This window comes from Vipera ursinii (genome assembly GCF_947247035.1).
Source record: "Vipera ursinii genome assembly, chromosome: 6".
NCBI lineage: Eukaryota > Metazoa > Chordata > Lepidosauria > Squamata > Viperidae > Vipera > Vipera ursinii.
Window position 1 is genome coordinate 90,066,314 of NC_139515.1, and position 23,245 is coordinate 90,089,558.

Consider the following 23,245-nt stretch of genomic DNA (forward strand, 5'->3'; position numbering starts at 1 on the left):
CCGCCCAGGCTCTGGTTCCAAGAGGCAGGCAGGCAGGCGCTGGGCCCTGGTCTCCCAGCCCTCCAGGGACAAAGCTCCGGAGAGGGAGCACAGGCCGGAGGGGAGGGGGTGCGTGTGCAGCCCTCCCCCCCTTCCCAAACTATGGTCCGAGGGGGGGTTCCCCAAGGAGGCCTGCTGGCTCAGCCCCCTTCCAGTGCCCGGGGGGGGGCTCCCTTTGGGGAGAGAGGCGGCCCGCAGAGGGTGACCGATGGGGCCGGGCAGGTAAGGAGGAAGCTCTCCCTTAAGTCTGCGTGGACGGAGTCTCACGCCCCGGTTCATATCTCTGCATGCAAATTGATAAATAATTTCACAGACGATAAAGCCACTCAATTAATCTTCCACCCAAGTCACACCAAATAAAATCAATTAATTTGCATCTTGTTCCTGCTTTATCCCCACTGGTAGCTGCTCTTCAATTACAATTAATCGAGGGGATTGGCTGTGCTAAAGTGACAAAATGTAGAAGAGTACCTCTTCACACACACACACACACACACACACACACACACGGACACACACACACACACACGGACACACACAAACGAAAAGAACAACTTTTGTACCAGGAGGGAATTCCAGAATCTGGCAGGATGTAAATCCCAAAGGAGCCTCACAGGGAAAAGGCTGGGTATAAATCCAGCAAACACATAATTAAAATAAATATCGGCCTCACCCTAGATTAATTCCCAAATGAATCTTGCTCCTATTTTACCGATTCATTCATTACTGTATCTTATTTATTTATTAAGCAGATTTATGCGGCCATCCACCTCGGAAATATGATTCTGGGTGGCTAACAAGAGATTAAAAATAATAAAAACCCAGATGAACAGAAGGTGGAAATGTTTGGGGGTTGCTGAGGGTAAACCCAGAGGGGAAACGAGAAACGCCTTCAGTGGGGACATCAGGAGGGTGTGTGTGTGTGTGTGTGTGTGTGTGTGTGTGTGTGTGAGAGAGAGAGAGAGAGAGAGAGAGAGAGAGAGAGAGAGAGAGAGAGAGAGAGAGAGAGAGAGAGAGAAAAGCCTTCAACGGGGACACCAAGAGACTGGTGAGGTCAAGTCCAGAACTCTCTCTCTCCCTGGTGCCCCGAGAGAGAAGGGCACTTCTAGATGCCATCCTTCAGTCGAGGAGACCCGGGGGTGGCCCTCCTGCCAGGCCTACAGGGATGGACAGAAGGGGGGGCATCGGCCAGATAAAATGCCCCCTGCAACTGAACCAGCCACCCCAAGGAGGAGGAGAATCACCAGCCCATCAGCCAAGATGGCCCTTAGATGTCTTCTGCAATGTCTGGGTGGAGGGCATCCGGGCCCTGGATCCAAAGGGGGGGAACACGAGCTTCCCGCAGGGAGCAGAACCACGCAGAACCTCAGCTGAGCCCCAGCAGCAGGAGGGCCACCAGACCCCCCCTTTGTGGGTGACAGAAGGGCCTTCCACCCTGGGAGGCCCCAGCTGGTTCTGCCCTGATCCAAGCCTGATCGGTGGGGGAAAGGGCCAGGAGCTGCAGGGGACCCCCCCCCGCCATTCTCTTTGGGGAACAGAGACCCCGCAGCTCTTTTGCGGCCCTTGGGGGGGCTCCTCCTGGGCTAAGAGACGGGCGATGTGGGGGTGATAGCAGGACGGAGATGGCAGCCATCTTCCTCTTCTGGAGCTGCTGCCAGATGAATTTATGCCAGGCCTCTGAAGCCCCTGTCAAGGCAGGCCATCAATCCAGGTTTGCCAGCCACTCTTGAGTTATGCGCTGCTGCAGAGCCTGGGGCCTTCCCATCCAGCGGCCCTCCTCAACCGCTGCCTCTCCCCAAGCCACCGCCCACCCTGGCTTCAGCCAAGTGACCGGCCCACATTGACACACCCCCCCCGCAGGCCACGAGACGTGGTGGGCCACGCAGACAAGCAGCCCCCTTCCCTGGCCCGGCGGAGCAGAGGCAGCAGTGCCAAAGGCTGGAGAGCTGTGGGACCACACACCCCCCACCCGCTGGACCAGCCTTCCTCCAGCCCCTCCCCCTTGAAGGCCCGCCCCTTGTCCCAAGAGCCCCAAGCTGGTCCTGCCCCACCAGAGCCCTAATCTCTCCCCTCCATTCGAGGAGGGCCCAGCGGGGGGGGGGGGGGAGGACCTGAAGCCCTCCCTGCCATCCATTCCTTCCACATCAATCAGCACATAAATAAGCCCACAGTCAAAACTCCTGCCCCATTAATCATTCCCTCCTTTCCAGTCACGCCAGGCCAAGGCGCTGCAGGCACAAGCCGGGAATTCTCCCAGGCACGATTCAGAAAACCCCGGCAAAACATTTGGTTTGGGGGTGAGCCAAGAGGACTTTTAGGCCAATTTAAGGCAGCAATGTCGAGTCCCCAAAGTCCTTGGAGGGGGTCTCCCTCCAGACACTGTCGGGCACAGGGGTACCAGGGAGGGCAACAGGGCCGGCACCACTGGCGTGGGAGCGCCAGTCCCAGATGGACAAGAGCTGCCCGGGCAAAGGGGGGGGGCACAGCAGGTGAGGCCAGGGCCACTTCAGTCCCTCTGGCCCCCCTTAGCCGTCAAGCGTCCTGTTCTGGGGTGGTCATCGCAAAGCATGGAAGGTCCAGGGGCTATGATGTGCCCCCCCAGGACTCTGTACCTCTCTGTAAGCCTGCATCACTCAAGACTGCCTCCCCCGTTTCCTTCTCCTGCCCAACTCCACAGCCCCCCCCCCCATGCTGCTCACTTGAGAGCCAGGCAAACTAAATGGAGGAGGAGGAGGAGGCCATGATCTGCCAGAAGCCGTGTGTCTGTGTGTGTGTGTGTGTGTGTGTGTGTGTGTGTGTGTGTGTGAGAGAGAGAGAGAGAGAGAGAGAGAGAGTGAGAGAGAGAGATGCCTATGCCCCCACCTCAGCCCAAGGCCTGCATCCACCCCATGAGCTCTGAACCTGGCTAGCGTCTCTTGGACCCCCTGCCACGCAAGACAGGACTCCTCAGAGCCCCCCAGACAAGGGGCTGTCCAACTTTGCTTGACGCTCTCCAAAGATGGAGCCCCACAACTCTCAGGGGGGTGGGAACATTTCCTCCTCACTCCCCTTCCTCCCAGGAGGCTCCCCCACCCCAACGCTTGGCGCCTGAGGAGGGCTGACGGGCAGCATCTCTGCCAGCCTTCCTTCCTGCAAGGAGCAGCAGCACTGGGGGGGGGGATGTCTTGCCAGCCGCACCCCTCCCCCTCCTTCCCCCCTGTATCAGCAGCCCCAGAAAGACGGAGGCACAAGACGGAGGCAGAGTTTTCGTCCAAGGGGAGATCAAATGGAACTGGGGGGGGGGGAGAGCCCAGCCTAAAGTAGCAGCCAGAAGCGGCTCCATCTTCTGCAGCCGCAGCAGAGAGGAGGGTCTGCAATGCAGCTGATGTCCTGGAGCAGCAAGACGGCAAGAGGACAGCAGCCCCCCTCCCGCAGCCTCAAATGGGTCAGCCCATCCAGAGCCCTTCTGCCCTCTTGGCACCCCCCCTCCAGGAGGCAGAGATGCCAGCCTGCCACCCAAACGGGGGGGGCTCCCGTCCCCTCGCCCAGACGACCCGTGCTCTAGCCACGGCCAGCTCAGAGCGGGAGCAGAGAGATGCTCCAGCCGTGAGCCTCGAGAGCCTGGCTCTGCCGGAGGACCCTCCCGGAGCCCCCCCCTCCCCGTGACCGACAAACCGAGAGAGCGGGATCAATGCCTGGAGATGACCTACTAAAGGCCCACCGCAGAAGGGGGCCGACACCACCGCGTCTCACTTGCAGCTCAAACCACTCAGCTGAGCTGCTAGGGTGGCTACTGCCAAGCGACGGGGTCACGCGACGTTGTGCATTATGGCCGCTCACTCAGCGGCAGCAGAAACTCCCGCCCCAACGGCCATCGTAACTCCTGCGTCTGTAGCTGCCCTCCGCTCCCGATCCGGGTTCGGGGGCTTCATCTGTTTCCCAGAAACAGCCGGTTATTTTCAGAGAGGCTGAGAGGCCTCCCTCCTTTCTCATCTCTGGGGGCTTTTAGTTATTATTTATCCAATTACGAGGGCCCCCTCCGAGGCCAGGCCCGGGAGAACCACCAGCTCTCCCGCAGCTCGCCAGAGGCCAGAAGGCCGTGAGCAGCAGGACCCTCCAGGGGACCTCATTCCGTGGGGCAGGAGCGAATCCGCTGGCCCCACTGCCAACGTTCGGCTAGCAATCAGCTCCCTTTCCGTCCCTTACGCTCCTCTCCCCCAGTCAGCCAAGGGAGGTGAGGAAGACGCTCGCCACGAACGTCCGGGCTGCCCTTAGTGACTGGCTTCCCTCGCCTCTAGGCAACACAAGCCTCCCTCGGGGCCCAGATCCGGGGCCGGCCTCCCTCTGCAGTCACTCCTCTTACCCGGGTCCAGCAACAAACACATTTCCAATTCCAACTCCCAACGCAGGGAGGGGGGTTGACATTAAAAGCCAATAAGCTGAGCAGCCCTCCCTGCTCACAAACTGTGATGGCGCCGGCCGATCCTTCTTCCCCGTCCCTCCATCTCACAGCATCTTCTCCCCGAGGGTACAACCGAGGAAGAGAAGCTGGACACCACTCCGGTCCCTGATCCAAACCTGCCTCACCCCAGAACTGGAGCCCAGCCCAGGACCCTCCACCCCGACAGAGGAAGGAAGAGGAGGCCATCTGCCCAGGCCCCCCACCTTCAGGCTGCTCCACGGAGAGCACCGTCCACCACAGAGAAATGGTCTTTTTGCTGCCCCAGCCGGAGGCAGGAGGAGGAGGAGGGCGCAGAGAGAGGAAGAGGGCCAGAAGGGCTACCCAGGCCAAAGAGAACATTTTTTAAGCCCGGAGAAATGAGGTAACGTTTGGAGGTGGCGGCTCTGGCACACACGACTGCAAGGAGAGGAGGGGGTGCGGCACACTCTGCCACATTTCCTTACTGCGGCTCCTCGCAGCAGTTCCAGCTTTCCCGGTCTGGCCTACCTAGCAGGGCCGAGAGAGAAGGTCTCTCAGAGAGATCAGAGGAAAGCAGATGCATTAAAGGGAGAGTATTTACACTTCTCAGAGCATAAAGAGATTGTTTTGTTGGTTCCTGAAGCTGCTGTGAAATGGATTCCTAAGAAAATAAGGGTGTTTCAAGCACATTCCTCTCGGATTATGGTTCCAAGGAGGCTTTTCCATGTTCATGTGTGGAACAAGAGCAGCAGCTTTCTTTCTGATAGGAAAGCCAACAAAATGCAGGAACTACCCCCCCCCCACCCACACACACACACACACTCTGCAAGAAGTTGTTCACAGGCCAGAGGAGGCCGGCAGCATCGCACACTTCCCAGAGTGCACAAAGTGCCAGAGGGCGCAGCCGCTTCTGCAGTATTTCAGAGAAGTCCCAGCAATTCACCCCCGACGTATGGAAATGGGGTTTTCTCCACCGGACCCTCAAGTCTTCCCTTCAAGTGCAGCCCTAACCTTTCTGGCAAGTGACCCAGACAAGGCCCGTGGATCCCTTCAAAACATGCCCAGGAAGGAGAGACGAGGGTGCGCCTGGTCTGCAGATCAGGGCCGGACCTGGTCCCGGCGTGGGCATCCCATCATCCCCCACGCAGCAGCTTCTCAGCCCTGGGCCCAGAGATGAATGTCACATCTGAGTTCCGCTCGAAGCCTCTGGAGGAAGGATCTGGTGGCAAATTCCTTCTGCTTCAGCCATCCTGGGGCTGAGTGACCTACCTATATCCCTTTAAGCTTCTGCTCTTGGATGGCTACCCCGATATTCTTCTGCACAATTTGCCGATACACTCAAGAAGCCGTTGCTCCACTGATAACTGCAACCTGCCAGGTCCTGGGGCCGCAAAGTGGTCCCAAATCGTGTTACGCCCCTTATTTTCCACAGCTGGGGTGAGACTCTTCCGCAGAAATGCGATGTTGCATTTTCTTCCATTCCTCGTTAATCCCATGAAGTTCGGCTTTCATCCTCGCTACAGCCGACCGGAGCCTCGGAATGTCGAAGAGGCAGCTGCCGCCTCTTCCTCAGCCCCACAAGCCTTTGGCCCCGCAGACCCTCTCCTACTGTCCAGGCGGGTCTTGGCAGAGCAACGTGCTGCTGGGAGGGGGGGAGGGAAGCAGGAGGTCTGGGTTGCGTCTTCTCCACCCGCCACTGCCCACCTGTGGACAGTAGGGGCCCAGGCCCTGACCTCAGGATGCTGAACACCAATTCGGTTCCACAAATCTGTCCCCAACAGCAGACTCTACGTGGCGAGCCAGGCACGTGGCTGCTTACACGGGACGAGCCTGAGACATGATACCTGACTGGCATCTCACTGATCGGGAGTCTGACCCAGTCAAGAGAAGTGATTATCCCGGGGCTCTGCGTCTCCCTTTCCAATAAAGGCGGTGAACGTTGGCCTAATGCGTTCGATAAATATGTGTCACGGTACATTATCTATTATTAATAGGCCTTAGATGACCCTCAGACTGCGTTATCAGCCAGTGCTCCAGGACCCCGGATAATCCTGAAGGCTCCTTCCAGGCTGGCCTTTGGAGGGGGGGAAAACCGGAGGGCAGAGCCGAGAGTGACCGAGGAGGGGATGGAGACGCAGCCAATTAAAGCAAGGCGGTCTCAACGCAACTGTTGGCCGAGAAGCAAGGAAAGGAGCAGACGGGGCAGCAATCAGAAGCAAGAGACATACAGGGAGTCCTCAACTTACGACCATTCCTTCAGCGACGGTTCAAAGTTGAGGTAATGCTGAACAAAGGGACTTGCTCCCCAGTTCCCAAAGATCCGACTGTTGCAGCCCCTCCCACTGTCATGTGACCAAAATATGAGGGACTAGCAACCCATCCCCACTTGCGGCCCCCTTCAGCTCCCCCAACCTCAGGAGAGGCCTGGCAGGTCGAGAGTCCCCGGCCTCCACTCAGGCCAGGCCAGGCCAGGCGCTTCGGTCCAGCCTCCCAACCCAGCTGCCCACCCACCACTCAAGCCAGCCAGAGCGGCTGCTTCCTCGTCGCCTCGGGCGCCAGGCTGGCCCAGCGCAGACCGGCACGGGTTTTCCTGCTCCGTCCAAAGGGAGGTCATGACTGTCCTGGCAAATGCCGAGTTCCAGGCGAGCTTGTGGGCATCCTGCCGGCCTCCAGCAATCCAGGGCAACTGAGCGGAGAGAGACGAGGCGGAGAAGCAGCAGCAGGTCCTGGTTCACTGGAGGGTTCGTCAAGGGCCGCTTCTTGCACCGCCTCCCGTCACTCCCGGCGCCCGTCCAGGCAGCAGGTGCAGGCGGCCCTTCCCCACCGGCCGAAGAGGGAAAGGCAGCCGCCCAGTGTTTCTGCCAAGGGTCCCTTGAAGCCCTGCCCCTCCCCCCAGGCTGAATGCCACCAACGGCCCAAGAGAAGCAGCATTAGATTGGGGGGTGGGGTGGCCAGTGGGAGAGGCTACTCGTTCTTTCTCTTCCACTAGTTCGCCCCCTTCTCCTCCACGGCTGCCCGTCTTAAGCAGTCACTCTGGCTGGGTAACACAAACATGAGGATACAGTACAGGAAGACAAAGAATAGCCGATTAAAAAGAACAGGAGTGAAACAGCCTGACTCCAGCTTGATAAAGCAGACAAAACAGTACAGTCTCCCCTTATTTATTCAACCTATATGCGGAATATAGGTTAAGGGAAGTAGGAATAAAAAAAAGATGAGCCTGGTTTTAAAACTGCAGGAAGAAACACCGGCAACCTCCACTATGCGGACGGCACCGCCCTGACGGCCGAACGTGCAAAGGACTGGCCAGTTCCAAGAAGAAAAAGTCAAGGGGCGCAGTGTGAAAAATGGAATTAAAATAGAAGGAAGACCAAACTAACGACAGGCACAACAACCAGCCTTGGCAGGGATAATGCAGATATCGAAGTGACCGTAGTTTCTGCCTTTTAGGATTAAGCCTTGAAAACAGAACAACCTGCAGCCAAGAAGGGCGCCGCGGAGCAGCCGTGAAGGCCCTGGAAAAGATCTTCAGACGCCACGATGGGTCTGCGCTTACCAAGATCAGACTTGCGAGGGCCTCGTTATAAATGACACTGTGGAAGCAGAAGTTGGGCTTTGAAGAAGTCCTTGATGCTTCTGAACTTTGTGTTGGGAGAAGACTCCGGGGGAGACGGTGGACAGCCAAGAAAATCAGCGAACAGATCCCTGAACCAGTCGGCCCAGCAGAGTTCCTGCCCGAGGCACAGATTATCCCCCCTCGGACACATGCTGGGGAGAGGCAGCTCTCTGCGGAGGGAGGGCTGCAATACCAGGGAAGAGCCGGCAGCCGACCGGAGGGCCTCGGCCACGGGGGCGATGGATGCACCACCAGAAGGCCTGAGGGACCAAGTTGGGACAGAGCCTCAGGGAGGAAACCACTCTCCCTAAGTCGCCAAGAGTCCCTTAATGGCCTGTCGTCAATCCCGAGACGTTCCTGGCTTTGGGTTCTCTTCTTAGCCAATTTCCCCACAGCTTGTTCAGACATGCAGCTTGCGTTCTGTTCTTCCTTCCTCTCCGGCAGCCTCTTCTCACGTGCCTCTGCAGCGACCTCTTTGAGTTCATGCCACAGTTCCTCCGCTTCAGGGCTTCCAAGCAATTCCCGAACTTTCCCGTGAACCTGTGGCTGTGCGGTCGAGTTCATCCAGTGGAGCTGGTGGCTTTGTTCTCTCCTCCGCCTCGGCTCGACTTGGATGCAACCTGCACACCTGAGCGGTTTGCAGCCTTTCCCACAGGCGGCCTCTGGCCACGCCTTTCCTACGAGAACTCAGCTCTTCCGCCTCCTTCAGCCAACAGCACTGATGTCCATCTGATGAGCTCCAGGACAGACAGCAGCGGAGGGACTTGGGAACTGGCCTAAGCGCCAAAGCCTTCTCCTGCTTCCCAGGCCTTAGGGCCCAACTCTTATTGTCTTCCTTAATATTTCCAAATTTGGCACTCCAGTACCCAGCCCTAAGTAGCAGCGTATCTTGCTCGTTTGTTGGGTAGATTTTAAAAAAAACTGCTACGGCTAGCCACATAGCGATCCTAGGCAGCTCCCGACAATCAAGATGAAACAGAACCACCACCACCACCCCTCCGCCCCCTGACGCAAGCCCAGTCTGTCCCAGTGCCCGTGTTGTGATTCAGGGTCAGCCTGTGGGTTCGGCAGTTGGGTCGGACGACTCAGAGGAGGAGGGGGTATTGAAGACCTGGCTGAGGGGGTTGAAGATCTTGCTGATGAGAGCCCTCAGCCAGGCCCCTCCCACTTGGTCACCACGGAGACCCAGCTGTGTGAGCCTGACAGCGTGGATGAAGATGACCCACAGCTGGCCCTGTTCAAGGACGCAGGAGGCAGTCAATTAGGAGCAAACAGAGGAAGGCAATGGGGCTCCTCGGAAGGAGGCAGAGAGAAGCCATGCCCTGAACTCTATATAAGGGGAATGTGTGGGAGGGCTGGTTTGCTGAAGGCAACCGCTTGGATAGTTCCTGTTTCTTAAAGCTCCTGTTTCTTGGTTCGTGTCTTGTTTGTTTTTGTAGCTATAAATTTGGCAGGCGTAATTCCAGCCTCTTGCCGTTTGTAAAGGGGTTGTCCCTGCCTTTTTTGCAGGGCCGGTAGCAGGCTGCTACAGAACAGCCCAGGAGAAGAGCACGGTCTTCATGCCCTTCCAGAAGACTGAAGGGGGGGGGGTCCTTAGGCCTCAGGAAGGTTATACTAGAGGGCAGGGGAGGGGAGCGGGGGCTTCAGGGAAAGTGCAGGTCTAAAGCCCCCTCAGGTGACAGCGTTTGAGGGAAGCGACTACCCGACCTACTGGGGTGGGCAGGCACCCCCAGAGAGAAGCAGTCCTGCAGACAGCCTGGCAAATCACAGGCCAATATCAGGATCGCCAGAACTGCAAAATCTTCTGCATGCTGGGCCAGTTGCAACTTCCAGATAGTCTTCAAGGACAGCCCCAGGGGAAGCACACTGCAGTAATCCAATTGGGAAGTGACTCAGGCACAGTGAACAATACAAGAAGCTTTGGAAGAGGAACAAATTCTAACTAGCAAGTGTGAGACCGATTTGAAAATGGACTTACAAAATCCATTTTGTCATTATAATGACATAGAAAATTAAGGGGCATTGGAAAGAAACCTGCCATGTGTGTGAGAGAGAGGGGGGGAGGGGGGAAGAGAGAGAGACCTGGATAATGTTCTCACATTGGATTTGTAAAACAGGCTTGTTAACATCTTGAAGTTTTGTGAAAAAGGGTAAAAAAAAAGTTCTACCACGGTGTTTGATGAGTCCAAAGTTCAAGGGAGTTAGAAGCAGAAGGAATATAAAGTTGGGTGTTTGATCAAGGTTAAAATAAATATGTTATCTCTGGTCAGTTCCAAAGAGCCTTTGCTGATCTCAGAACTTAAATGAGGAGGCCTTGCAGGTCTCTTTAGAGGGGAGAAGAGGGATATTGAAAGAGATGGACAATCGTACTTTAAGGAGAAGCACTAAGTTATTAAAACTGACCAAAGGGAAGCCCCTCAACCCCCCCCCCGATCCCTCCTGCCCTCTCTCACATGAGCCCCCCCCATCCCCGCACACCAATCCCAGCCAGGAGATCGACCCCCCTGCTCCATGCTGCTGCCACCAGCGACACCCAGGGCCAGGGAGAAGGGTCAGCCATCAGCAGCTCTGAGGAGGGAAGCCCATGACTGGACGCTGAGTAGCTGCTGATGGGGCCTCACCGCCCAGAGACCCCCGTGGCCATTCCTGCCCCGCCAGGCAGGGGAGCCCAGCACACAAGGGAGCTGAAGGAGCAGCCTGGCAGAGCCGCTCTACGGGGTAGGAAGCCCAGCAGGGGGGGGGAGAGGGACCTGCCAGCTTTCCTTGACCGCCCAAGGCCTCCCCTGCCTGGCTTCCAGCAGACAAGCCCAGGCCTGGCGAATCACACACGAGGCAAAGCCCGCCCTCCCTCCCTCCAGAAGCCCGGCTGACGCCTGCAGAGGGGCAGGCCGACAACTCGGCCCAGCAGCCAGCACAGCAGGGCCGGGGCCGCTCAGAGGACGGGATCGTTGGGGAAGCGGCCGCTGGCGCTTTCATTTGCGAGGCAGACTGGCGAATGGCCTGAAGTGCTCTCGTGCTCAAACAAGGTAACAGGAACAATTTCTTTGGATCATTAAACCGAGATGCTCAGCTTTAAATTTTCATGTTCCCTGCTCCACTACAGGAAACGAATGTGTGTCAATGTTCCCGTGGCCTTGTTTACGTTGCTGTGACCTTCCCACCTTGCTTGTAGCACAAACACGCAGCGGCATCTCTGCAGCCGGGAGGGAGCTGATCGGGAAAGACAGGAGCCGAGGCAGAGGTCCTCCATCCTCCAAAGGGGGCCAAGCTGCACCCCTCTCTCTCCTCCCAGAGGCGGCACTTGCAGGGCCGGGGAGGGGGGCAATCCAGACCTCCTCCCTTATTACTGTTACCTTTGGAAATGTGAGCCTTCCCATGTAATGTTCTTCTTCACGGGGGGGGGGGGGAGCTTCCCCCCCCCAATTTGGCAGCTCAAAGAAATTAAGATAAAGAAGCGAGGCCTATTCCAGGAAAGTCAGAGGGGCTAAAGCAGTCCTTTGCTGGCCTCTTGCCTGGAAGGGCTTCCCAGCCCCAGGTGCCCCAAAATGCCAGCGCTGTCCCCCCCCTCCCGCATCAAAGGTGCAAATAAGCAGAGATCAGCCAGTGAGGCTGAGCTGAGATTCCTCCCCTTGCCATGAGCCGGGGGGGGGGGGGGGGAGAAAGACCACCTGGAGGGTTGACCCTCTGAGAGATCAGGGGGATCCAGGGCTGCTCCCTGCTGAGCGGATCACCTTCTCCACAAGAGTCCTGTGAGGCGCAAATGGGCCAATAACAGCTTTAACAGAAAGACCCTCCAGATCCCAACTTAAAAAAGGGAAAGCAAAATCAAGAAAACAGCCGGGGGGGGGGAGGGGGGTCTCTACTACCAGTTTCCAGTCTTTGCTTCCAGATATCAAAATATAATCCATTTTTTAAACACAGAGTTTTGTTGCGCCGAGAAACATCATCAGAACTTTTGGACCCAAATAAATTTCCTTCCCTGCCTCCCAAAAGGAGCAGAACTTTGGGGCAAGCAGACCCCACTGGAAGACGGGCCCCTCCCCACCTCTGTAGTCCACATCTGTCTACAGCCTTCAATTTCCTCCCCCTCCCTCCCAGGTAAGAAAAGCTTTCGGCCTCCCCCACCCAAGGCCAGGCACAGGTGAGTTGGGAGGATCTGAGGCCAGAGAGGCTCTGTCGCCAGTTTCTTGGGGGGGGGGGTTGGGAAAGCATCCCAGGGGCTGGTCCTCCCCACACGCCCCAGGGTCAGCCTGAGCCCACCTGCCTGCCCTGCCCTGGGCACGCAGCTAGACCCCCAAACAGGCCCACCTGACGGGTGGAAGGAAGGGGCCTCTTCCGTGGCAGCCCTCCCCCCCCCGAGGCTTAGCAGGCCCCCACCCTTCTCGCCTTCGAAGGCCTGGCTTCCCCCCAAGTGCTGGGAGAGGACTAGGCAGTCGAACATCGGAACAGGTTTGGCAGCAAGGTTGCGTTGCTTTCGATGGGCTTAGCTGTACAGCTTTTCTGCCGTTTTGTGCTGTTGATTGGGGGCCACCCAGAGGCGGCTGGATAAATATTTTAAGTAAATAAACAAACCCTCCTCAGTCCTTCCCAACTGCCACCCGTCGTCTCCTGGGCATCCCACCCAACCAGCCCACTGGAGATCGGGGCAGCGGCTTTGTGTGGGGGTGGGGAGGAGGGCTCGTTTCTGCCTCCAAACACTCAATGAAGGGCAGCCTGGGGTGGGGGAAGGGAGGCACCTATTCTGTTGCAGAGGAGATACACACACATACACAGCAGGCCCCTCTCTCCACACACTGCCGGCACATCCCACTCCTGCGTGGAAGACAGCAAACGTGCCCACCGCGGTCAAAGGCTTCTGGGCAGCGTGGGCTGAGGGGTGCATCCAGCGCTGCCCGCCCAGGTTTGCTGCAGCCTGCCTGGCCCAGGAGGGGGAAGCTCTGCTCAGCCCAGTCCCTCCTCCCCTCCCGTCTCCAGGGACCACCGGAGGCCCCTCCCCACAAAGCCGAACAGGCCTGCCAGCCTCAGGCGAGGGCGCCAGCCATTCTGGCGGAGCCAAAGGGGAGAGGTGCCACCAGACGGCCCCAGGGCTCTCTGTGAAATGGGCTTCAGCCCCCCAAAGGGGATCCACGCACAGCTCCTTCGGAGAGCTAGTCTGGGAGGCTGCTCCATCCCCACAGCCAGCAGGCCACACTACTGGGGGCACAACCGTCTCACTAGTCATTTCACCAAAGAGGCGTCAGCCCAAGGAGTCTTGTTTTGGGGGCAGAGGCCCCAGTGGGTTACCCGGCAAAGGCCATGAGGCCAGGCCAAGTGAGGGGGCAAAGGGGAACTTGTGGAAATGCGCCAGCCACGCCAACCTGGGGCAGAGCTGCACGTGAGCACCCAGGATCTCCAGCCGGAGACACTGCCGCCAATTCTCTGCCCCCCCCCCGCCCCCCAGAGACCCACTCGGGCCGCTCAGCTGCCCTCCCGGCACTGTCACGCTCCGGATGGGAGAATCGCCGGTGGGAATTTCTGGACTGGGGCCGCTGCTCCTGTGGGTAGGAAAGCCTCCCGGGGTCAGAGGCCCACGAGGGCCTGTCCGGGTGATCCTCTTTTACTGGGAAGTGTCGTCCAGCGTGGCTCCTGACCGCTCAGCTCCCCGAGGAGCCCTCCCGCCTGTCGCAAAGCCTGGCCGCTTTCACCACCAGTTCGGGGGGGGGGCACACTTATATCCAGCCTTTCTATAATGCAGTTTCCAAAGCCAGACCTATAGCCCCTTTGCCACGGGGTGCCGGTCAACGGGCCGGCCGTTCCTCAGAAGGACCGGCAGCCAGAAGCCAGGCTACTCCTGCCAGGCCTTGGACGAGCTCGGCAGAGCCGGCCCTAGAGGCATCTCCTCTGGCCAAGGAGAAGAAGAGCCCAAAGCTGGAATCGGCCGTGCCGCAAAGGAAATGGCTGCCGGGACGCTCCTTGGCTGCAGGAGAGACGTGGGGGCTCCTAAGCTGCTCAGGCGCCAAACAGACCCCCCAACAGCAGCGCCCTCCTCCTCCTCCTCCTCGGATGGGGGAGAGGAGCCTCGGTTCCCACCCAAGAAAGCCAACGTCCCAGAGGGCAGCAGAAGAGCGAGCCAGATGCGCCCAGAGGGAGACCCCCAAGGGGGGCTCAGCTGTTTCTCTCTTAAGACCAGACTCTCCAATCGCCAGGCGAGTCGCTGTGTGGCGACACCAACATTAAAATCTGCTCCTCTTTGGCGGGGCTGAAGCCCAACCCAGATCATCCTGACGCAGCTGACGCCGGGAGGAACGCCGTGCCCATCCTTCCCTCCCTGGAAGGCGTGTCCTACCTGAGGGCCTTCCCCCTCCAGTCTGGGAGGCCGGATACTGGCCAGGTGGATGGTTTTGTAGTCCCCGGAATTCAGCTTCAGCACAACGGCGTCTGCGTTGAGCACCTGCATCACCTGGGAGGGAGGGAGGGAGAGGAAGGGAGCAGGGGCTGAGCCGGGCTGTCCTGGGCCACCCACGCTCCCCCGGCCCTCTCCCAGCACCCCCAGGAGGAGACCCCCTCAGCCTCACCGCAGCTCAGACAGCTGGGCCCCAGAGCGCCCCTTCCCTTGAGGGCCCCCTTCAGCAGTTCCATCGCCAGCCACCCAGGCCCGCCTCACTCACGGGGGCTCTGGCTGGACCCCCCCCTCGCCACCCCAAGAGGAATCCCCAGGCTCTGCGAATGCCACCAGCAGGAAAAGAAAGCAAGCGCCCCCAGAGCACGGCGGGCAGGCAGAGCCCTGAACGGTGTGGCCCGGCTGGCTGCCCGGGGAGCTCAGGGTCCGCCTGAAGAGGACGGGGGTGCCGCCCAGAGCCAAGCACAGGTCCCACCGCAAGGGTCTCCTGGACTGCCCTGGCCCCAAAATGTGCCCCACCTGCATACTCCCTGCCGGGGCCCCGGGCACCCACCACCACCACCCTTTCCTGAACTGCCTCATATTTTCTCCTCAGCGGTCTGTGACTCGTCTGCTTAGAACTTCCCACCTCGCCCGGCGAGGCTTGATGCATTCTGTGGGCCAGATCCCGGCCAGCACTTTCAGAAATGACCTACTGTGCACACATGTAACTAGCCTCTCTGCACAATCCGGATCCCACCTGGTCACCTCCTCCCGACGTGGCCACCCTCTTGCGCCCGTCCCTGCGACCGTGGCCGGAGCCAGGGGAGCCCCCCTCCCGGCCCCTTCTTCAGGAAGGACACTCTGGGCCCCTGCAACCTGGGCCCGGTCGACGCTCCAACAGACGGCAGAGCCTCCCCGGGCATCGGACAGAGGAGGGGGCGGCTCTCCCGCTCCGGCTAAAGACGCCGCCCACCTCATCTCCAGGGTCCTTCAGACATCACTAGAGATACGGGCGGGCCTCAGCTCGGTCTCCTCCCCTGGACCCAGCGCCATCGAGGGCAAACCGGGTCAGAGAGAGGGCTCTGGGCACGGGCAAGTGGAAGAAGCCGTCTCAGGACCAAACCTGCGGTTGTTTGGCATAAATGCCCATTGCTGGGATTTCTAAGCTGTAGCTGGCCGGGGTGAGGCATCCCAGATGGACGGCCACGGCCGCTTAGCAGCGAGCAAGCAGAAAGGGCAGCCACAGCAAGCCTTCCGGACCCATCGCCCATCTTTGCCTCGCAGAAGAAGCCAAAAAGATTTTGCTAATTCGTTCATCCAATTCGTATATCGTTCACCTCGTACGCGTGACTCTGAGTGACCCCGTAGTAGCTGGCTAAAAATACGCACCGATGGAATATATTTAACTCTCGGCTTCAGCTTCTTTCGACTGAAGATCTGCTCTACTTCCCAAAAACGCCCCAGGGACCCTCTGACAGCCCTGGGGCTGGAGAAGGAGGGGGGAGGGGGGCTCCCTCCAGACACAACTGGCCCAGCAGAGTGGCAGAAGGCAACCAGCACCACCAGCACCCCTCCTGGCAGCTGCCACAAAGGCTATTGGGGGTGGGTGGGGGGTGGCCGAAGGAGAGTCCCACAGAGTCCAGCCTCCTTTGACAGCTGTGCCCAAGGGGAGACGGAGCCCAACCCCAACCCGGCTGCCTGCACGGTGGGGCCCTTTGCTGATCAGAGGGGGCACTGGCTCCCTTCTGGCGAGGGGGGGGGCTGCCCGCCACCCTTCTGGGAACCGAGGCAGGGAGCCCCAGTCGGCCAGCCAAATTTACTGTGAGGCCGCATTAAGAGCGCCAGCCAGGCGGCCTCTTATGCCCTGCCAGATGCAGCAATGGCGCCACCTGGCGGCCGTTTCCAAGCAGAACTTGGGCGCCACAGCACCAGAGCTTCCTGACGGGGCTGCAACACGCCCCAGCATGTGCGACACAAGCCAAGCTGCCCCCCACGCCTGTCTAGCAGGGATCTGCAAGCCAGGGGAGGCTTCCCAGGCCGTGGCCCTGGGCTGCCTGGCCCCACTGCTTTCTCAGGCAGCCTGGGGTCCCTGGGGGAGCCGAGGCCGCCTGAGGAAGCAGCCTCAGGGCCGAGGATGGTGAGCACCTGCGCAGGTGAGGGCCCACCCTGCTCGTCGCCTTGGCATGTTTTCGGCCTAGAATGAGCAACAGACCGGACGGCCCCTGCGACTGGACGGCCCCCAAACCCTCTCCTCCGGCCCCTAAGCCCCCCCCCCAGGGAGCAGCCCAGGCAATCGACCGCAGAGCCCTTCAGCAGCGCTCGCCTACCTTGGCCTGAAATTGCTTCTCCTTCTGGTCCAGATTGGCCGTGGGCGCCACGTAGTCCCTCCAGATCCTGAGCTTATGTTCCTTGGCGTACCTGGGCCAACAGGAACAGGGGGGTTGACTGGCCCCATCCGAAGCTGCTTCCCGGCTCTAGCTAACCCAGCTGCTCGGGCTGCCGTTGGCCTCCTCCCTCCAGGAAGAGCTGAGCATTTATGCAGGCAGCCTCCACCCACGTTTGGCACACGGCCGGACGGGGGCCGCATGAAGCAGACTGCACATTGCCCCCAGCAACGGACACCATCGGTGTCCCCTGAACGTGCGAGTTGCCAGATGCAGCAATGTTCTCAGGAGGGGGAAGCTGGTGAGGCCAAAAAAGTACCCATCTTCCCGTCCCTCCTGGAGGGGCTGCCTGAACACCCCAGCAGTGCTTGGGGCCCAAACTAGGGCCACCCACGTCGTGGAAAATCTCCGCTACAACGGGATGAAAGTGTTGCCGCAGACTCTCACCCCCTTTCTAAGCCAAACAACTGTGCGTGCCTCCAGAAGAAACCCTCAACGCAACTGCCAAGGTGGCACAGATACCACAGCAGGCTCTGCACACTTCAACAGCTTCCCCCTTAGCGCCCCAGAGCCGGGGATCGGGGAGAGAACCACACCAGGCAAAAGGCAGCTTAATGCGGGGCCCAGCCACAACCACCTGCCTGGCTAGGCAGGGCACACACTCCTTGAGGGCAGGGCAGGCACACACTCCCTGGCTGGCGGCTCCATCGCCCCCCCCCCCAATCTCAGCTCCAAAGCTGCTTTGCTGCTCTGGCGCTTGCTCACGGACACCCCCCCCCGAGGACCTGAGCAAAGCCGCCCAGGCAGGACGACCCGCGTTACCGTTCTGCAGACCGCAGCTTCTCCGCCCCCCGGGTGTAGACGGCCATGGACCAGTCAACGCAGCGCGCAAAGCCTTCCTTCAGCAGCAGCTCCGTGATGTTTCCGTTCTGGTGGGAGAGGAGACGGCTGTCAGGGACACACAGCAACCTCTCCCCCAGGCAGCTCCCCAATTCACACCCCCAGCCTCTGGGCAGCCACGCCTGCCAGGCTGGGACAGCTTCCCCCAACCCCCTGCAAGCAGAAAGCTCCTCTCTGGCATCCCCCCCCCGAGCAGGACAGGGCTGGTCCCAGGGAGGGAGAAGGGGCAACGAGGAGGGCAGACGGAGGAGGGAACCGGGGGCAAACCAGCCCACCAGGAGCAGCCGGCTGGCTCTGGGCCCAGGTATGGCCCAGAGGCAGCCTCGGCTGCAGTGGGCTTCCAGGTGCGAGTCCAGGCGTAAGCTGCCCCTGTGCAGCCCTTCATGGCATTGGCGCAACCACCCCCTCCCATTTTTATGCCAAGGACCCAACAGAACTCAGGATGCCATCTGCCGAGCGGTGGCATTTGAGGGGACCCAACACCGTGCCTCCCCTGCCCTGCCCTGCCCCCTGCCCGCTTGAGGTTCAAGGAGCCTGGGGGGGGGGAACCTTGTAGGCCGTTGGTTTTTTTTTACCCTGCTCTGCATCTGCCTGCCCGAGTGAAGTCCATGGGACTCGTGGCTTTTAACCTGTATGCTACCTGAGCCATTATGGGCTGGGTGGCTTCATAAAATGACCAATAAATAAACTGCCCGGCGAGACCATCTAGTCGGTCAGAAAAGGAGACGGCAGCGAGGAGGGAATCCTGGGCGGAAGAGCGACTGGGCAGTTTATTCATTTCAAGGCATGACCCCCACCTGCGCTCTGCGTTGCCCCTTCCCCTCTTCCGCTCTCAGGGGTGGCTCCCACGAACCTCTCGGTGCACCAGCCCCCCCCGCCCCCACTTGCCGGGTGCAAGACGGTGCCCAGGATGTTCTGGTTGTGGCAGCTCTCCAGCACGATCTGCACGTCTCTCTGCAGCAGCCGCGACTCTGTGAAAAACTTGGCTTCCGCCGCAAAGGGCTCGGGGGTCTCCGTGCCGTCTGCCTCCCGCTTGAAGGTGGGGCACTGGAAGGAGAGGGCCAGGTCAGGGCCCCACGGCAGGGCAAGGAGCGAAACCCACAACGGCCTCTGTTTAGCTCTGCCACAAGGCTGCGCGCCTGCTATGGGTTACACACACACACACACACTCTCAAGGCCACCCCGAACGTGGACAGACCCTCCCTCCCTGGCCTGCCCCAGGGGTGTCTGGGAGAGAACGCCTCACCAGCCCTCATTAGAGTGGTGGGGAATTCCAGCCTTTGGCCCCCTAACTGCACAGAGGCAGCCTCAGGGCCCGAAGAAGGGAGCTCCGCTTAACAGGGGCCCAGCGAGGTCCAACCTTGCCCAGCGCCAGCTCCTCGCCCAGAACGAGGATTGCAGCTGCCTGGAGCAGCCTGGAACGGGTCCTGGGGGGGCTCGGTTATCACCCCGAGACCCCTTGACGGCCAGGCTGTCTGAGGAAGCAGCTGCCCTGATGGGACTAGCCTGCCCGGCCGGTTCCAACCAAAAGGGCCACTGCTGCGGGCCCCCTCAGCCAAGGCAGCCCAGCCGGCGGGGACCAGGGAGCAGCCTTTCCTGCTGTGGCCCCCACCCTTCTGGCCTTCCGACCGGCCTGGCTGTGCTTGGGGCCCCAGTGGGAGTGCCACCCTCTGGAGCAGACTGATGGGGAAGGGAACGCCTGTCACCTCCTCCCTGGGCGCACTGGGCCACCTGCCTAGCTTAACTGAACTGCTAAGTTTAAGATCCTTACCCGTTCAATATTTATACTGTGGTGCGTTTTAACTCAACGTCTGCAAGTGACCCAGAGTCACCTCTGGTGAGATGGGCAAATGTAATACATGCGTCTACGCACGCATACGTGCAGCTGAGCTGGAAAAGGCGCCGGGATAAGCTGGGGGCTGCTCAGATGCTGGAAAGCCAGAGTGGGCAGGAGCGGTCCTCCCCCCCATCTCCCAGGGCTCCAGAGGGAGGGAAGCTCAGAAGAGGCCAAAGGAAGCTCTTATTTGGGTGGGATCCTTCCAGCAGATTTGGTGGTGGTAGCCAGTAACGGGGATGGCTTTGAAAGAGGACCAGCTCCTTTAAGGGAACCCTCCTCCCTCCACGTCACAGTCTGGGGGTGCAGCACCGTGGCTCCTCCTGTCTTAAACCACCAGAGGCTGGACTAGAGGGGGCCTCAGACGCGTCTCTTCGTGGGAGAGGCTGACCTTGATGCCGGACAGCATGACGGTGACCAGGTAGTAGTCTGGCAGGAGCAAGGCCCGGACGACACTCCCATCCCGGACATGTTCGATGATGGCTGCCGAGAAAAACCACTCAGCACCTGATCCAGCCCCTCCCTACACTCCCCCCCCAAGAGGAACACAAAGCCAGCAATGCCCCCCCCCCGCCCCAAGCAAGCCTCACCCCAACCACGAAACGGCACTCACCGTTCACGGGCTTCTGGTGCATGGAATCCACAAAGTGCCGGGGGTTCTCGAGGGTGTACTTGAGGTCTCGGACCGTGTGAGAGCCCGTCCCCTCGCTCCACATCCCCTTCTTGGCGGTCTTGGCCTGCTCCTCCAGTTCGGCTAATCTGCTCTGCTCAGGGCTAGGCAGGAGGAGAAGAGTCCTCCGTGAGAAGGGGGGGCCTCGCGACGCCAACGGGGCAGAAGATCCCACCAGGTCTGGCCAACGCAGCCCCTCCTCCCCCTCTTCCCCACGGACGAGCAAAGTTCCCAACGAGCCTCCTGGGACCCAGGAGTGGGGCTCCCCTCCTGCGCAGCAGCTAGGGCGAAGTCCCCGTGCCCGTTTCCCCAAACTCTCTGCTCCTCCGCCTGCCACGGCCTTTGGGGCCGGGAATTACAAGAGGAGGTGTTGTGGAACTACGCCCTGGTTTGCATCTGGTCTTCTAAAGAGGCAAATTTTGCACCCTGGAAGCAACGGGGTCACCACGCAAATCTGCCCGTTCTCTTTGTAGGACTGAATGGGCCTGCAGAGTTTGTCCCCGGAGTCAGCAGTAAACCAGGGGTGGGATGCGACCCTGGGACCCCTGACCGGATTTTCACCTGGGATGCTCAGAGGCTCAGCTCTCTCACCAGCAGCTTCCGTGGGGCGGAGACCTTCCCCACCGGAAGCCCCATTTCCTTCCAGCCGCTGGGAAGACTCACACTGGACTGCGCCCCTGCTCCTTGGAAGCAGCTGCTGCCCCACAACCTCCCCCACTTCACAGCCCTGCAGCCTGCTAGCCCAGCAGGGACCCCAAGCCTCCCCCAGTTGAGGGGGGGGGAAAGGCAGCGAAGCAGCCAGCCTGCCACTGCGCCACAGACCCCTGTGCGTGTGCAGAGGGCTGCCACTCCAGCCTCCCGTCTCCATCTGCGTGTCAGCCTCGCTCCCACCTCGGAGCAGGCCTTCAGCCAGGGGCTGCAGCAACGACTCCATGGACTCTCAGAGGGCAGAGAAGGGGAGCCCCCCACCCGGAAGCTGGCAGCCAGGCTGCTCCAACAAAGTCACTGCCTGCCACCTACGCTGCCCCCCCCCATCGTAAGAGGGGGAAGTGGGATGTGAGCCGCACTTCCACCATGACCGGCCAGGGATTCCCCTCCTCTGCCTGGCGGAGCAGCTGCTATGACCCACCCGGGACTTGGGGGGAAATCACCTACAGGTCCTCCCGCCTTCACCCTGCAGGTTGCCCACTGTCTCGTGACCTTCCAGGCTATGGGTTGCTCTAACCCTTTTGTGGGTCGGCAGCCCAAAGGCCCCCAACGCGCAGCCAGGCAGCCCAGGCGGGCCAAGGGCAGAGCTGCCACGGAGGCCTGATTCACCCGACAGCCTTCCGCTCCTCAGCTAGCTCTGGCACCTCTGACACCCAGCCTGGCGGGAGGCCCCTTCCCTTCGGGGGCCCTACGTGGGGCAGCCCTAGAGCGGTGCTTCTGGAGCTGCATCAACAGCCGCAGAGAGCCGGATTCTTCCTTGAGCGGGCAGCAAAGTAGAACGGCCTGCCTTTGGGAACTCGGTGCCCGGGTGTGCCCGCCGGGCAGAGGCTGCTGCCATCGTGCACGAAGCCGACTTACTTATTGGCTCGGATCCCTTCCCGGCGACAGGCCAGCCCCTCGGCCACCAGGGTCTCGGCGATGTTTTCCCCGGTTGTGTCTGCAATCAAGAGAGCGGTGTTAAGGAAGTGGGGGGAAAAGGAGGCCAACCGTGCCTGAGGCTCCCACCAGCACCGCCAAAGCTAGCCCGGTGCCCAGTGCCCGTCACCGGGCGTCACAGCAGGCGCCTGGCCCGAGCGGAAAGTGTGCCCGGGTCCCCCAGGCCCCGTTTGCTGCAGGGGCAGAAAGAGCTGCCTTTGCTGGGCCCTCCAGAGAGGCCAAAGCCAGAGGCTCCCCCTGCTGCCCTCTTGGCCACTAGGGCCCGGCAGGCGGAGCCACAGAACATCTCAGGCTGGCCGCTCCCCCCAGACCCTCAACGCCCGGCGGTGGGAGGATTGACCGTATCGGTTGACTTCCCTGATCTAGGACTCGGGGGGGTGCAGAAGGGTTAAACTGATCAGAAAGAAATAAATAAGAATAGTTTAATTTTAAAAAGCCCCTTTTTAAAAAAAGGGCATTCGTGTTCCTCAGGACACGAGGAGGAGCCATCCTATGCGTGAGCCAAGGGCCACCCTGGAGGAGCCTCCGGCACCCTTTGCAAGGAGGATACCCAAACCTTGTGCCTGGGCACAAGATGGTGCCCGAGGGGCTCCACAAGGAACAAACCGCCCTCCCACTTGGGCCCAGAAGGCCCCCACGCAGCAGCCCCGGGACCGCCCTGGCTGAACCGCTCCATCGGGGCCTTGCCTGGCTCCTGGGAGCTTCTGGGTCGCCTCCCACAGAGCAGGCTGGAGCAGCCCAAGCACCCGCCGACCTGGCAAAGGCCCCACGGTGGCCACCCCTCCGAAGCAGGTGCTGCGAGAGCGGACGACCACCAGTTGCCACGGGGTTTACCGAAGAGGGGCAGCCCAGTCTTAGGCGGCTTTCCCTGTGCGGGCCACAACAGCCGCCGGGGCCTGGCTCAGCCCCAGGGAAGAGGCTAAACAGAGTCATCAATCTGGGATGGCCCTTGACCACCGATCGGAGAGGACCTCCCCCAACGGCTTCCTAGAGGTCCTGTGGGAGAGCCCCCCCAAAGCAGGGAAGGCCTCTCACCTTTGCCCAGGTACACCATGCCGTACTCCCGCCGGGGAGAGGTCTTGTACTCCACAGAGAAGCAAACGTCTTTGCCAATCAGCTTCTTCCTCAGAAGCTCACGAGCAGGAAACGCCCAAGGCTGGCAAAGCAAGAGGAAACACACACACACACACACACACACACACCCCTCTGGTTAGCCAGAGCAGCCCAGGCAACGCTAACCCTCTCTACTGGTACCCCCCCAGACGGGCAATTGCCCACCCTCTCCCCCCGGCCTCACTGCCCGTAACCATCGCCAGAGTCGTCCCCGGAAGCCCAACAGGGGAGCAGGAGAGCCTGGCTGGGCAAGGGGGGGGCGGTTCACCCTCTCGGAGACCTGCC

The 23,245-nt window shown here is 60.3% G+C and overlaps 1 protein-coding gene across 1 annotated transcript in view; it reads right to left on the bottom strand.

Moving 5' to 3' along the window:
• Positions 1 to 23,245, bottom strand: part of SND1 (staphylococcal nuclease and tudor domain containing 1) — a 67,641-nt gene that overhangs the window by 42,386 nt on the left and 2,010 nt on the right. Inside the window, exons 3-10 of the mRNA XM_083365481.1 lie at positions 22,883 to 23,003; positions 21,770 to 21,848; positions 20,147 to 20,307; positions 19,925 to 20,016; positions 18,588 to 18,746; positions 17,622 to 17,728; positions 16,743 to 16,833; positions 14,380 to 14,493 (exon numbers count right to left, since the gene is read on the bottom strand). Of these exons, the coding sequence (XP_083221607.1) occupies positions 14,380 to 14,493; positions 16,743 to 16,833; positions 17,622 to 17,728; positions 18,588 to 18,746; positions 19,925 to 20,016; positions 20,147 to 20,307; positions 21,770 to 21,848; positions 22,883 to 23,003 (924 nt within the window). The remainder of the gene's footprint in view (positions 1 to 14,379; positions 14,494 to 16,742; positions 16,834 to 17,621; positions 17,729 to 18,587; positions 18,747 to 19,924; positions 20,017 to 20,146; positions 20,308 to 21,769; positions 21,849 to 22,882; positions 23,004 to 23,245) is intronic.